At 34.4% G+C, this 14,361-nt stretch overlaps 1 protein-coding gene across 1 annotated transcript in view; it reads left to right on the top strand.

Annotated features, from left to right (window-relative positions):
* The window catches only part of CEMIP2 (cell migration inducing hyaluronidase 2), a 112,097-nt gene that overhangs the window by 82,879 nt on the left and 14,857 nt on the right, over positions 1-14,361 (top strand). Inside the window, exons 17-20 of the mRNA XM_003761640.4 lie at positions 3,784-3,999; positions 7,451-7,659; positions 9,686-9,868; positions 12,394-12,613. Of these exons, the coding sequence (XP_003761688.1) occupies positions 3,784-3,999; positions 7,451-7,659; positions 9,686-9,868; positions 12,394-12,613 (828 nt within the window). The remainder of the gene's footprint in view (positions 1-3,783; positions 4,000-7,450; positions 7,660-9,685; positions 9,869-12,393; positions 12,614-14,361) is intronic.

Below are 14,361 nucleotides of genomic sequence, written 5' to 3'. Positions count from 1 at the left end.
GTGGTTAAGAAAATGGCAAACTACTCCAATATTAGCTTCCCATTTTGGGCAGCTAGATGTTACAGTGATTAGAGTGTTAGGCTTGAAGTCAGGAAGACTTTATCTCCCTGGATTCAAATTAAATCTCAAATACTTAGTAGTTGTGTGAACTAGACACAACACTTTTTAATCTTAGTTTCTCCATCCGTAAAATGAACTGGAGAAGCAAATGGCAAACTATTCTAGTATCTTTGCCAAAACTCAGATGGGGTCACAAAGAGGTTACATGACTGAAATAACCCAAAGATCATGAAAGAGATACTATTTAAACTATATAGCATTTTGGTTAAGTACTTAAATTTGTAAAATTCTGTTTCCATCATTTTCATTTATACCTCTAGAATCTTGTTCCTCTACATAACACAATTCAAAATATATCACTTGTGTCTTTATAACCAGACACACATTTAGAGTTTCAGTTCTCATGGTGTAAGTGGAAAATAACAGGCTAAGACCATGTCATAGCCCCTAATCTACTGGCAGTAGCAGTTGAGTACAGTGGACTGAGCCTCATTCACTCACTTCATGGGCAGCAATAATAATCACAGTGGCTTGTTGAAACCCAAGCTAGTTTTTGCTTTAAAATAAAGTCTGTGGTAGGTCAATGAAGGTCAGGATCTACTGACTGCAGAAGGAAACAATTGCATCATATCACAGAATATTGAATAATAGGTGCTAGTCAATCCAACTTTTATTTTGACCATGTATCTCCAGTGAGATAGTTCAGGGCTATATTATTAGGCCATGATTATTGAATTAGACTATTCCTTACCATCCAATATAAATAGAAAACCTTCTGCATGACCCCATGGGGTTCATGTTACTATGATATCAAAGACAATATCATGGTCTACATACACTCATTCATTAAGCTTGAAGCTGTAGTATCTAGTGGGAATTAGGTAACATGTTATTGAAAGTCATTCAATAAATAGAACAATGATTAAATTGATAAAATTTGCCTTTCTCTAGGCTCTGTGCTAAATACTAGGGATACTTAGTAGTAGCTCTCATACTTAGATAAATGAATTAGTCCTAAGAATTTGTAATCTAGTGTGGACAGGCACCTACATATATGTTCAGTTCTTTTAATGGCTTCTGACTCTTTGTGACACTCTGGAGTTTGCTTGACAAAGATGTGGAGGGGATTTGCTATTTCCTTCTCCAGCTCATTTTACAGATGAGGAACTGAGGCAAACAAGATTAAGTGAGTCACATAATAAGATTAAGGGTCACATAACTACTGAATGTCTGAGACAAGATTTGAACTCGGGAAGATGAGTCTTCCTGACTTCAGGCTTTGCATTCTATCCACTGCTTCATGTACATATATAGGAATATATATAGGATACAAAATCAACACAAGGTTATGTTGGGGGAAGACATGAGTATATTTATTTGTCTGTTTATTTGTTTACATAGTTTGTTTAAAAAACATACAAAAACAAACATGAGTTTTTAGGAAGGAAGTACTTGAAATGGTATTTGAATTGAATCTTGAAGGAAACTAAGCATTTGGAACTGAGGTGGGAATGAAATCCAGACATATGAGAAATAGCTGCAATAAAGAGACAATCAAATATCATGTATGAGAAACAGCAAGAAGTCCAGTTGGGCTGAATTGTAGGGTATATAATAAGGCTAGAAAAGTAGAATAGGGTCAAGTTATAAAGGTCCTTAAATGCCCAACAGAGGATTTTGTCCTAGAGGCAATAAGAATCACTGAAGATAATTGAGTAAGGAAGTTACATCATCAAACCTGTACTTTAAAGAAAATAAATGACAGCTATGTAGCGAATGTTTTAGGGAAATTGAGAGATAAATTACAAAACTTTGACATTGTGACAATATGGACAATGAGGAAAGAAATGATGAGTGCCTGATCTAGGGTGATGGCTATATAGGTGGAAAATAAGGTGACAAATGGAAGAATTGTTATGATCCAGTATAAGATTATCACTATGTTATGCAGTTATAAAATCCCCATAGGAGTATCATAAGAAAAGCTTAACTGGTCTATCCAGCCTTGTATTTTATCTGACAGTGACACCAAGAGACTGTAGCAGAGTCTATTAGGAACCTTCCATTATCTCAGAAGATTAGAGGCCTAAAATATACTAGCATGTGGAGGCACAAAGTTAGATACCCCAAACTCAGAACTGGAAATCTGTAGCTATTCAAAACCAATTGTAGTCAGACATAAGCCCCAAGTCAAATTATGATCTAAAGGTATAGGTATTGTAAAAAAAAAAAAAATTCATGTAAAAAGTGTGTTTCTGTGGCTTGAACACAGTATTAATTTAAAGAAAATGAGAAATGTTGTTGGCTTAGTTCCTCTAAGTCTGACCAGAAGCTTCATAATATTAGTTGTAATCTATTCTAAAGTGTATGTTTTCTTCTGAGTCAAGACTATAAAATGTGTCCCTCCTTTCTTAGGAGGAGATGTTGGATGTGGAATGGGTGCATATGTATATGTTTTCAGTTCATTGATTTGTATTGAATTTGGGGGGGGGTATAAGTGAAGGCTTATGAAAGGAGTGGACAATTAGAGATATATTCAGATATTAATATGATGTTAAAATTAGGCATCAATAGAGCTTTTTAAAAACGAGCACAGTAAAAATTAACCTTACATTCTGTCAAAGAATATATGGGGAATAAATGGGGCATATATGCTTAGTACTACTACTACTACTACTAAAAAGTACCTACTACTATATCTAGCTGCCTTAAAGACCATTTGAGAAATTGGGTAAAAACTAGAATTAGACTTTATAACACTTAAATTTTATTCTCGCTCCTTTCCTTTTCCCCCTAAATAAAATGGCCAAGATGTTCAGTACTGAAGATAATTATCATGTCATTTAGTTTGATTTGTCAGAACTGGAATTTGAATCCAGATCTCCTAAGTCCCAAGTCTAATTCCTCCACCCCACCCCCCAAATATAGCAGCTTTATGCACTGTTCTTTCTAGGTTAGATATATCAATTTTTTAGTCAAACTGAAATATGGGAATTAACACATGATCGCTTGACTTAGTGATAGCTTAGGAGTCAAAAGACAGCAAGGTCATTTACAAACTCTGAAATTCTTCTAATTAGACATATACTAGCCTTTAAGGTGGTTGTCTTTCATTTTCAAAGAGGACCAATGATATGATGTGATTTTTTAACTTGAATATGAACTGAATTTAAGTAAAGCAGAGATGCACAAAGTTGTCAGTCTCATTGTCTCTTTCTAAGAACAATGGCACATTAAAAGTCAAGAAGACTAGTGATGGCCCCAGCTCTAAGCACCTCAAAGCATCTCATAGTCATTGGAACAAATTGTTCTTCATGTGCTTGGGGATAAACGTCCCCCTAATTCATTGTTGGATTTGAGGCCTGTCACCTCAATCTGGTTAGCCCATCTGCCAAGACGATTTACTAGGGTATGGCTGCTAAGGAATCACATTACAATTTCTTGGAGTAATAGGTGAGAGTTGAGTGGATAGTAGACACCTAAAAGTTGATAAGCAGCCTTGAAAAGGTCTTGGCAGGCCCTCACACTGAAAGTGCTATTACTCTTTGATACTCCATGTATTCCAACTTAAGATAATCTCTGTTCTGAACTTTGAAAAGGCTGGTGTTAGTAATTCAGGCATTAAAACAATTGTATCCAGTATGCCACTAGAAAATCAAATCATTGTTGCTAAAACTTTGGTGTTTCCATTTTCTTTCTTTTTTTTTTTCTTTCTGCAATCAGGTTTCTTTGAATGTCTTTTTTGGTAAACCTGGTCCCTGGTTTGAAGACTGTGACCTAGATGGTGATAAAAATTCCATATTCCATGATGTTGATGGCTCTGTAACAAGATATAAGGACACTTATGTGGGTAGAATGGACAACTATTTGATCAGACATCCCGACTGTGTTAATGTGATCAAGTGGAATGGAATTATTTGTAGTGGGACTTATGCCCAGGTAGGCACATACAATACTGCTCTTTCTTTCTTTGTATCTTTAAATCCATTGACATAAGACACATTCTTTCTGCTTTGTAAACTTTTATTTTATTCATAGTTATAGATGGAAAATTCAATGAAAAAATAAAAGGTAAAAGAAAACTCAAAAAAAGGAGAAGGTTATAAACTCTTAATAGAAGGAATGAAAGTTAAAATACCTCAAAGGAAGAAACTGTTATCAATTGATGCACTGATTTTTTTTTTTTTAATCTGCAAAGCAGAGAAAAAAAGAGATAATAGGATACACATTTTCATTTCAAAGTAAAATTACAGGATCTACTTGTAATTTTTATATTTGAGGTACATTTGCCCAAATAGGAGAAATTTGTTGTTTTTGTCATTCAGTCGTTTTAATTGTACTTAGTCCTTCTAGGGTTATAAATTGAAAGGAAACTTTAAGATGGTCCATTTTCAATCCCTTCATTTTAGATTTAGTAAAGTGAGATCTAGAGGGAGCAATGATTTGTCCAAGATAACACAGTAAATGAGGGGGGGAAACTGAGTCTGGAGTCTTCACCTGCTGAGCCTCAATTAAGTGATTTGATTTCTCTTGCACCATGTGCAAGATGAAGAATAGTGGAATATGATTATTGTTTAGTGCCATGTGGGTAGCTCTGCTAATCAGGAATTGTTTTGTCCTTTGTTATTGAAGAGGACCATGATGACATGATGTGCAAATGAATTGGATTTAAGTGAGTGAGGCTTGTGCAAAGTCACCAAGCCTCAGTTTCTCTTCCAGAACCACCAGGGTCCAGTGACATCGATCGGGTGATCTGGATGTAATGGAGACCTTAGTCCTCTCAAGCTGGGGTCTTTAACAGATGTCAGTTTGACTGGAACAGAGAATGGCCCCTTTTACCTACTTAAAAAAAAGAAAGGATCCACCTAGGGAGGGAAGACCCTCATAGTTTGTGGCCAAAAACAGAAACAATTGCTTTTTACATTTACCCTGAGCCAGTCAAGGCCCTTCATTCTCATAGAGGACCATGATGTTGGGGAGGTAATGCATGGCATGGAAGTGAATTAAATTTAAGTGAGGGAGGGCTTTTCAAAGTCATCAGCCTCACTTTCTACTCTAGAGCCCTCTGGATTCAGTGGCAAGATATAGATCAGGATCATGGAAGATGGCCCTGGATACAATAGGAGACCTTGAATTTCTTCCTTTAATCAGGAAAACTTTAGAGATTCTGAGTTATTTTGAAAATTATTAGGCTAACAGGTGGCAGGAAAGAAAGTATAGAGTTAATAATAATAATAGTAAATCACACATAAATACTTTAAAGTTTGTAAAGTACTTTTTTCATGAAATCTCCATGAGATAGAATTCACATCCAGGTCTTTTAACTCTAAGTCTAGCTATCTTTCCATAGTGAGACAGATGAATCAAAGATGACCAATTGCTAAGAGAAGCAAAATCTCAGAAAAGATAAAACAAGTGAAATTTGCTTAAAAACCATAACAAATATAAGCTTTCTTTATTATTAGATTTAATAATGCAGTGATCGGGGAGAGTGATTTGGGACAAGGTTATCAAATAATAGAAAGATGATTTTTTACTGTGTCATTGTCGACTGATGAAAAACTGTAGAGGTGAATGAAGAAAATTCAATAATTTAGGCACTAGATGATTGTATTTTCAAATGGAAAAGAGATTAAGGTCTCTATTTTATAGAATGAAATGGAAGGATTTGCTAATGAGCTGGATAAAAGGCAAAAGAATATTAAAACATGCTTATCTAGTTAGAAAGATATTCATAAGATCATAGGATTTAGATTAATCACATCATTTTACGAATGAAGAAACCAAGACTCGGGGCAAGACAAGTTAAGAAGTATTTATTAAACATTTAGCTATGTGATAGGCATCATGCTAAGCATTGCAATTATAAGTAAAAGTATAAAGAAAGACAGTCCCTATTCTCTAGGAGCCACAGTGGAGGAAGATAAAGCACAAAAGGGAACCACAAATTAGGGTGGGGCTTGTTGCCAGGAAGGGGAAAGTATCCTTTTAGGGCATGGTATTAAAGTCAGAAAAGTTAAAAGGAAAGCCTGGAGGGGAATAAAAGGTGGTGGACCTGGATCCTTTCCCAAAATAGAGGCCCATGGAGCACTCATTAATGAGAGAAATAGACTAGTCTGTTCCAGGGGAATGCTTCATAGTTGTCTAAGGTAAGTTGCTTTCAGGCCCTGAGGGAAATTCTAGGGTGAGACAGTCACTGAGGCATGATGTTGAAGTTGGAAAAGTCAGAAGCAAAGTTGAAAGAGAAATGATTATTGACTGACATAACTGTTGGCTGATCTAGGACCCTTTCCATAAAGGGCATTGAGAATTAACTTAAACAGTGTCACTCAGGAAATAAATGGAAGAGCTAGGATTTATTTTAAAAAAAAAAAAAAAAAAAAAAGAGTGTTCTGACTCCACTGCCATTATTTGAGATGAATGTCCTGATGGACCTTAGAACTAGAGGCTAGAAAACCTACAGACTTAGGCTTGTAGACTAAGCAGTACAGAGGTGTGATAAATGAGAAAAGAAAGTTCAGGCAATTTAACTATCATAATTAAGGATGCATAGAGAAAGAACAATTTTTTTTTAAATGAATGGAAAAGTAGAATATTGAAAGATTGATAAGGGCAAAGTAGAATAAATGTTTAGCAGTATACTCAGTATCTATAAAACGTCCTGATGACAAATGATAAAAAAGTCAAGATAGGGAGTATTATGGATTAGGTGATTACATATGTGTATATTAAAGGTATATATAATATAACACATACATGTATCTACATAATAATAATGTATCTCTAGGAGTAATTATTACTAGTGAGAAATTTGGGGATAGCTTATTAGTTCTGTGATGCCTTGATACTCCTTTTTTGTTAATATTTTGCAAGAAAGTTTTGGTTAGAGCATTGCAGAGGCCTTGAATGATAATGGAATAAATCTTTCAAATTTGCCTCTTTAATAATAGGGTTTTTTGGCCAATTTTTTTCAGTGACTTTTAGTTTAGCTTTATTTTTGTGGCTGAAAAATGAGAATTTAGACTGCCTCATATCATTGAAAAAGAAGCGTGAACGTTCCAAGTTGTTAAATTTTCCATATATTGTTTTTTGAGAGACTTCTTTCAAAGTCTGGCTAAAGAGTATAAGTTTAATATAGATTTGTTCATTTCTACTTTAGTTATTTTTTCCCTTCTTTGTCATAAAAGCCAGAAAGATTTTGTCTTATGATGAATAAACACTATATTTTCTGCTTTTTACAGATCTAGTTTAGAAAACTGCTATGTATATATAGCTTAGTATTTTGTAGTTGGCTACTTCAAATATAGATGTTTACTTTTTCAGTGAAAATCTTACTCAACTGTTTTTTAATATCCAGTTTCTTGTAATTCTTCAAATTTATTTTTTGAAGGTTTATGTACAGACATGGAGCATGCAAAATCTTACCATGACCATCACACGGGATGAATACCCATCTAACCCCATGATACTGCGAGGGATTAACCAGAGAGCTGCATTTCAGCAGTACCAGCCAGTAGTGATGCTAGAAAAAGGATACACCATTCATTGGAATGGACCAGCCCCACGAGCTACCTTTCTTTACCTCATAAATTTCAACAAGTATGTTTATAATGGTCTTAGTCTGTGAAACAAAGTAATAATTATTTTGTTATGCTATTTATTAGTGAGGAGTGCTTATTTTATCTATTTTGAAGCATATAGTAAGTAGATTAGACTAATACTTTAATTTTTTAGGCTGTTCTTTTAAAATTAATTAATTTTTTTTTTTTGTTATACATGTAAAGTCATTTTTTAAGAAACATATTTTCTTGCGTATCATGTTAGGAGAGAAAAATCAAAACAAAAGGGAAAAACCATGAGAGAAAAATAAAACTGAATAAAAAGAAAAAAAGTGAATGGAGCATGTATTGATTTATATTCAGTCTCCATAGTTCTCTCTCTCTGGATGCTGATGGTATCTTCTATCTAAAGTTTATTGAGGTTGCCTTGGATCACTGAACTGCTGAGAAAGAACCAAGTCTTTCATAATTGATACTGTGTACAATACATTCCTGGTTCAGCTTGTTTTACTCAGCATCAGTTTATATAAATCTTTTCAGGCCTTTCTAAAATCAGCTTGTTCATCATTTTTTTACAAAATAATAATATTCCATTACTTTCAAATGCCATAACTTATTCAGCTATTCCCCATTTGATGGGGTTCTACGTACTCATTTTTCAGTTCTTTGCCACCACAAAGAGCTGCTACAAACATTTGTGCAGATGTGACTCCTTTCTCTTCCTTTATGATTTCTTTGGTATACAGACCAGTAGTGGCACTAGGCTGTTCTGAGAGCTGGCACAAATGTAATTTGGGAATTTTAGTAGTATTTAGACTCCCTCTGTTGTAAGTATGGGAGAAAATAGGGGAAAGAGCACTTAACTGGAGGTTAAAAATTCTTAATTCAAGTTCTGATTTTTCTACTATCTAGCAATATGATATTAGGTAATTCATCTAAGTTCTCTGGATTTCTGTTTCTTCATCTATAAAGTGAATAGATTGAATTACATGATCTTTTTGGTTTCTTCCAATTATAAAATTTTAGAAACTATTCAGTTAACATGATGCATCATGAAGCTAGGACAAAGGAACGTTGGACATAGCTTAGGCTTGGAGTCATGAAGACCTGAGTTTGGACCCTGCCTCAAGCAACTCCTTAAAGTTTTCCTACTAAGTCAGAGACTGATTGCAGTGTGAATTGGTAGACAGAGTTCTCACACTGAGATTTCCTTAAATCAAGGCTCTTTAATTTTTGTGCATGTGTCCTAGATCCTTTTAGCCATCTGGAAAAACCTCTTCAGAATGATATTTTCAAATCGATTTTTAAAAATTACATGGGATTATAAAGAAAGCCAATTGTATTGAAAAGAATTATTAAAATATTATTAATTAGCCAAATTAATTAAATATTAATTGAAGGTTTAAGAACCCTTGACCCAGACTGTTAAATGAAAGATTTTTTCAGGTATTTAGATCTGCTGTGGATACAAATTTCTATGATAAATACCACTCTTTTCAGTATTCTTTTGTAATTTTTAACTGTAATCTCGCACCAAGTTTTAGTTTTATTGCTAGTATGGACTGAGTTTATTCTAAATCAGCTGGCCAGTTAATTTATTATCATATAAAATCTTTTTGGCTCATATAACAGGGAAAACAACCAACAACTGAAGAACTAAGTGCTGAAATGCCCTAGAATGGACATTATTATTAGTCCTTCCTTTCTTTACCTTTAGGGGAGCCAGAGGTAATGTTGGCCTAAGCTTATGTCAGCACATCTGGCTCATGCTCTCTGTGATTTAAAATGTAAGTCTTGTAGCAAGGGAGGAAACTTACAATGGAGTACTCATTTTGTAAGGTCATTGCTAAAAAGAATTTGAGGTGAAAGACAGAGAAGATCTTGAGTTTCTTCAGGTGTTTTCATTGCTAGCAATAGGAATCCATGGCTAAAAAAAATCATAAGTCAACAAAGCCAAGGAAACTTAAGGCTAAAAATGGCTTTTAAAAAGTTGGTAGGATTAGTAATGATGGAAATATAAGCAGCCCATTTTGTAAGTTAAACTAGCTAAGTATCTGTATTTGTAGGAATGACTGGATTCGAGTTGGTCTCTGTTATCCATCAAACACTACTTTTCAAGTGACATTTAGCAGATACCACAGGCAAAGTGGTATTTCTACCAACATGGAAGAATATGAGCCTGTGCTTTCAATGGAAGAACTGGAGAGGAAGCCATCTGACAGGAAGTTCTATTTTGATTATGGCACAGGGTAAGTCACTAGAGCTTGGAGATAAGAATTACTGCTCTCTTTTTCTTAATAGTAAAATTACCAGCACTGCAGAATGTCTAAGAATAGGGTATGATGATTGTTTAGAAAGGCAACTTTAGTTCAGTAGTTCTCTGCACATTGCCAAAATGGCTTATAATTGTTTGTAGCCAGAGTCTAGTGGAAATGTTTATTATGCACCTATAGATGCACAGTGGGAAAGAGAGGAGGAAATTCACCTATACTGGAGATATTATAGAAAGACAAATTTAAGAATTAAATATATTGTAGGTAACAGCTTTTTTTTTTTTTTTTAAATCCAGTCATAGTATATATTTCAGTGAAATATGCCTTACTATGCTTCTTACTTTAACTGTCACTGTATCAGTTGTCATCACACTGACTCAGCAAAATGGGTTAGTTAGTGTATAGAGTGCTGGCCTTGGAGACAAGAAAATAGGTTCAAATTTTGTCTTTGGCATTTACTAGCTACATAACCATTGGCAAATATCTTCACTTTTCTGAGCCTCATAGAAATCCTTATAATTGTGAGTTCCAACTTTAACTGAGTATTATAAATAAGACAAAGCTATTTTTTACTTTCCCTTTTTTCTACTCAAGCTAACTGATCTAATCCTTTTCATGGGTGCTTAGAGGTCTGTTTAGAGTCTGTGATGTCATTCATCCAGATATAACTTTCTAGTCCCAGCCACCATTTCTGCTTTTGGTTCTAGTGTGTACTTTTGGTTATATTTAATTTTGACTTTTGTTTTTCTAATCCCTTAGATCATCTAAGAAGTTCAGTTGAAAAACATTTTTAAAAATTTTATAATAGCTTTTTATTTTTCCAAATATATGCAAAGCTAATTTTCCACATTGACCTTTGCAAATCTTGTGTTCCGAATTTTTCTCCCTTCCCCTCTCCCTCAGACAGCAAATAATTCAATATGCTAAATATGTGCAATTCTTCTAAACATATTTCCATATTTGTCAAGCCATGCAAGAAAAATCAGATCAAAAAAAGAAAGAAAACAAACAACAACATCCCCCCTCCCCCAAAAAGGTGAAAATACTATGTTTTGATACACATTCAGTCTCATTGTTCTCTCTCTGAACATGGATGGCTCTTTTCATCACAAGTCTATTGGAATTGTCTTGAATCACCAAAAGACTTTATTCTTATAGAAAATTCTTACCTTTTAACAGGCTGTTGAAGAATTGATCCATAAGTCCCCATTTTTCTTATTTGGCCAAGGCATTTTTTCCATTATGCAAGGGAAGAATGAGAATAACGTCTATAAAGACATTATGATAGGAACTTAATGAAGATCATGACTTAACTGGGAGGCTTGACATTTTTATAATTTTTTTTGAGAAGACAAAAAAAAAAAGCAGAATCCCACCAAAAGAAGAGAGACCTAGAGTCCTTTATTTCATAGCATTTTACAGTTTGATTGTAGCAAAAACAATAATGGTAGGCTATAATAATGCCTTTGTCTCTATCCACGTTTCTTCAGCCTGAATTACATTTCCTCAAAGGACATAGAAGGAAATCTAAAAAATAAAACAAAGCCTCCCCCCAAAAAAAATAAAAATAAAAAGACTTCCCTGATAATGGTGATTCCTGTAAGGATTATCTTAAAACTTTTTGCATAGCTCTGCTTAGTAGAATTTAAGATGGTTTGAACTCTAGTAGTACAATCTTTTACATTTCAATCAGGTATAAAAATATATTTCCCTGATGTTTTCTTGATATATGAACTCCTAACTTTTTATGCTGCCACTATGAAAAAAGACTAGGAATAGCTCTTGGGATTTCACTGGCATAGAGACCTCCCAATATAGGAACTTCTTACCAAAAAAGAGACTGGTATTTCCCCACGTAACTTATAGGCTTAGAGGAGGAGTTCTTATGCTACAGTTCATTAACTTAAAAGTTTTAATGCAGTTTAAGCTTTACAAATTTTAAGCTTTAGTAACTTACAACTGCACTAAGACATTTGAGCTTCCCTGTATAAGTACATTTAAAAAATGTTATACCATTTGAATCCATGGTGAGTAAGGGATGCTTGTTCAGTATTCTCTAAATCAACAGTGTCAAACTCTATAGAAACAGATCCCTGTCAGCCACATAATGATTTAGAAAACAAACCACCAATTAACATTCTCGCTATTGTATTTATTTATTTGTCAAGTATTTCCCAATTACATTTTGATCTGATTCTAGCCTGGCCAAGAATACTAGAGAATTTTGGGGGCAGCCTACAACCTGTGAGTTTGTGAGCTGTGAGTTTGACAACCCTACTCTAAATGATCATTTCATTTGGTACTTTTACTTGGTTATTAACATATTATCTAAGCTACTCTACCATGTTTTGTAATAGTTTTTAAATGAAAAGTCACCCCATAGCAGTAATTTTAACTTGGTGTGTCTATTCTGCCCAAAAGGATATAATTAAAGAATGGTTCAAGTATATCATCATCTGGTGTTAATCCTAGCTTAGTGGATGTGTTTCCATTTTATATAGACTGCTGTTTCTGTACCTCAAAGCTAAAAATAACAGGGAAGGCCATGGTTATTGCTCATCAGAGGGATGTGAACGGATCAAAATACAAGCAACAACTAGCTCAAAAGAGATCAGTAATTGCATGGCTAAAGCTTACCCAAAGTACTCCAAGAAACCATCAGTCACTAAGAAGATGCCAGCCATGTTAACTGGACCCTGTCAAGCCTGTGGTGCACATCAGGTAAGAGGAGTGACATTATGGGCTAAGGGAGAAAACTCACATAGTATCTTTGTGTTGAGATGGTACTCCTCTGTGATCCCCACTACTAGGAATGCTAAGAGTGGGAAATCTCTGAAACCAGGGAGTTCTGAGTTTCAGTAGGCTATATCATTTGGATTTCTATACTAAAACCAGTGCTCAAATGGTGAACCTTTATGAACAAACCTCCAAGGAGTGGCAAACTGAAAATGGAACAGATAATGCCAGTCATTAGAAGAAAGGAAAGAAAACAGAGAAGGAATGAAGGGAGGGAAGGAGGAACAAAGGGACTGAAGGGGAAAAGGATGAAAGGAGAGAAGGAAGGAAAAGAGGGGAAGAAAGGATAGATTAAATACTTCACTGGATTACAAAAAGAAAAATAATAAAAAGAATCTAAGGAAAGTTTTTCAGTCTATTTGATAGGTTCCAAACAAATGAGATCACAGCTTCTTTCGAAGATGAGTTAGCAAGTTAAAATTTATAGTAGCATCCCTTAATTTTTAACTAGTTAAGTGGCATAATGGATGGAATGGTGTACCTGGCATTAGGAAGACTTGTGTTTAAAATATGACTTCAGACACATTCTAATTCTGTGACCATCGGCAGGTCATTTGATCTTTGCCTCAGTTTCATCTGTAAAATGAAAATATTATACTATAATCTAGAGTTGTGAGGATAAAATGTGACAGGATTTATGAAGTGCTTTGCAAACCTTAAAGAATAACATAAATAGTAACTCTTGTCATGATGTAGTTTTTGATGTTTTATAGAATTTGAATTAGACAAAAATATGAGAAATGTTATCTCTCCTGATATTGCATTAAAAAGGTTTACAATACATATGACTTTACAATGTAGAGAATATACTTTAATATAGTTCATATATATTACATATATGCATATAGATTTTTTTTTTGAAACTGGATATCTTTAAGCCATTTTTAAACCTGATCTCAATACAGATCCTCAGGGAAGTTTTAATCTGCTCTGTTTTTCCAACCTAAGCTAGTTCATCCCTTCCTGGAGGCTCATCCTGTTGGTGCCAGATTCACTGTGGAGACCTGATTGACATTAGCCCTACTGCATCTCAGAACTCCTCCCTGATAGTAGGGATTACAAGCATGTACCATCATGCCCAGCATATTCCTTTCTTTATATTTAATATGATTCTATTCATTAATAATCTCCATCTATATTTTTATATTTCAATGATATACAAAATATCATTTTCCTTTTTTTTTTATTATGCATGAGCTCTTTTTAGAAAAGGCCATTACTATGAAAAGGACTTGGAACCTCTTATGATCAGTCATCACTTGTGTCGTTGGTTGTAGGGAACTCCTAGATTTGAAACTTCTCTACACCAGTAAAGATCACTACCATCTCTGAAACTTTAGGCTGTTGCCTAAAGGACTGAGAAGTTAAATGATGACTTGCCTAGGGGTATACAATTAGAGACTGGATTTGAACCCAGATTCTTCTTGAACAGAGAGAAAACAGTCAAAATGTGACCTAAAAATTACATGTACAAAATGGGGTTCAAAATGAAAACAGAACCATTACAAATGAAAATAAGTGCATTGCACGGTAACTTCCTACCGTAATAGCTACTTCAGTAACACACACATACTTCCCTCATTTTAATGCTGATCTCTCTAAAAAAGGGAAATAAAATTTCATAAGGGAAATTTTTTAAAAATCATGTGGTAAGATATTGGATAAACCAAAGA

The sequence above is a fragment of the Sarcophilus harrisii genome, chromosome 1 (assembly GCF_902635505.1).
Source record: "Sarcophilus harrisii chromosome 1, mSarHar1.11, whole genome shotgun sequence".
Classification (NCBI taxonomy): Eukaryota; Metazoa; Chordata; class Mammalia; order Dasyuromorphia; family Dasyuridae; genus Sarcophilus; species Sarcophilus harrisii.
The sequence above is the reverse complement of the archived record's forward strand: the minus strand, read 5'-3'. Positions and strand labels throughout refer to the sequence as shown.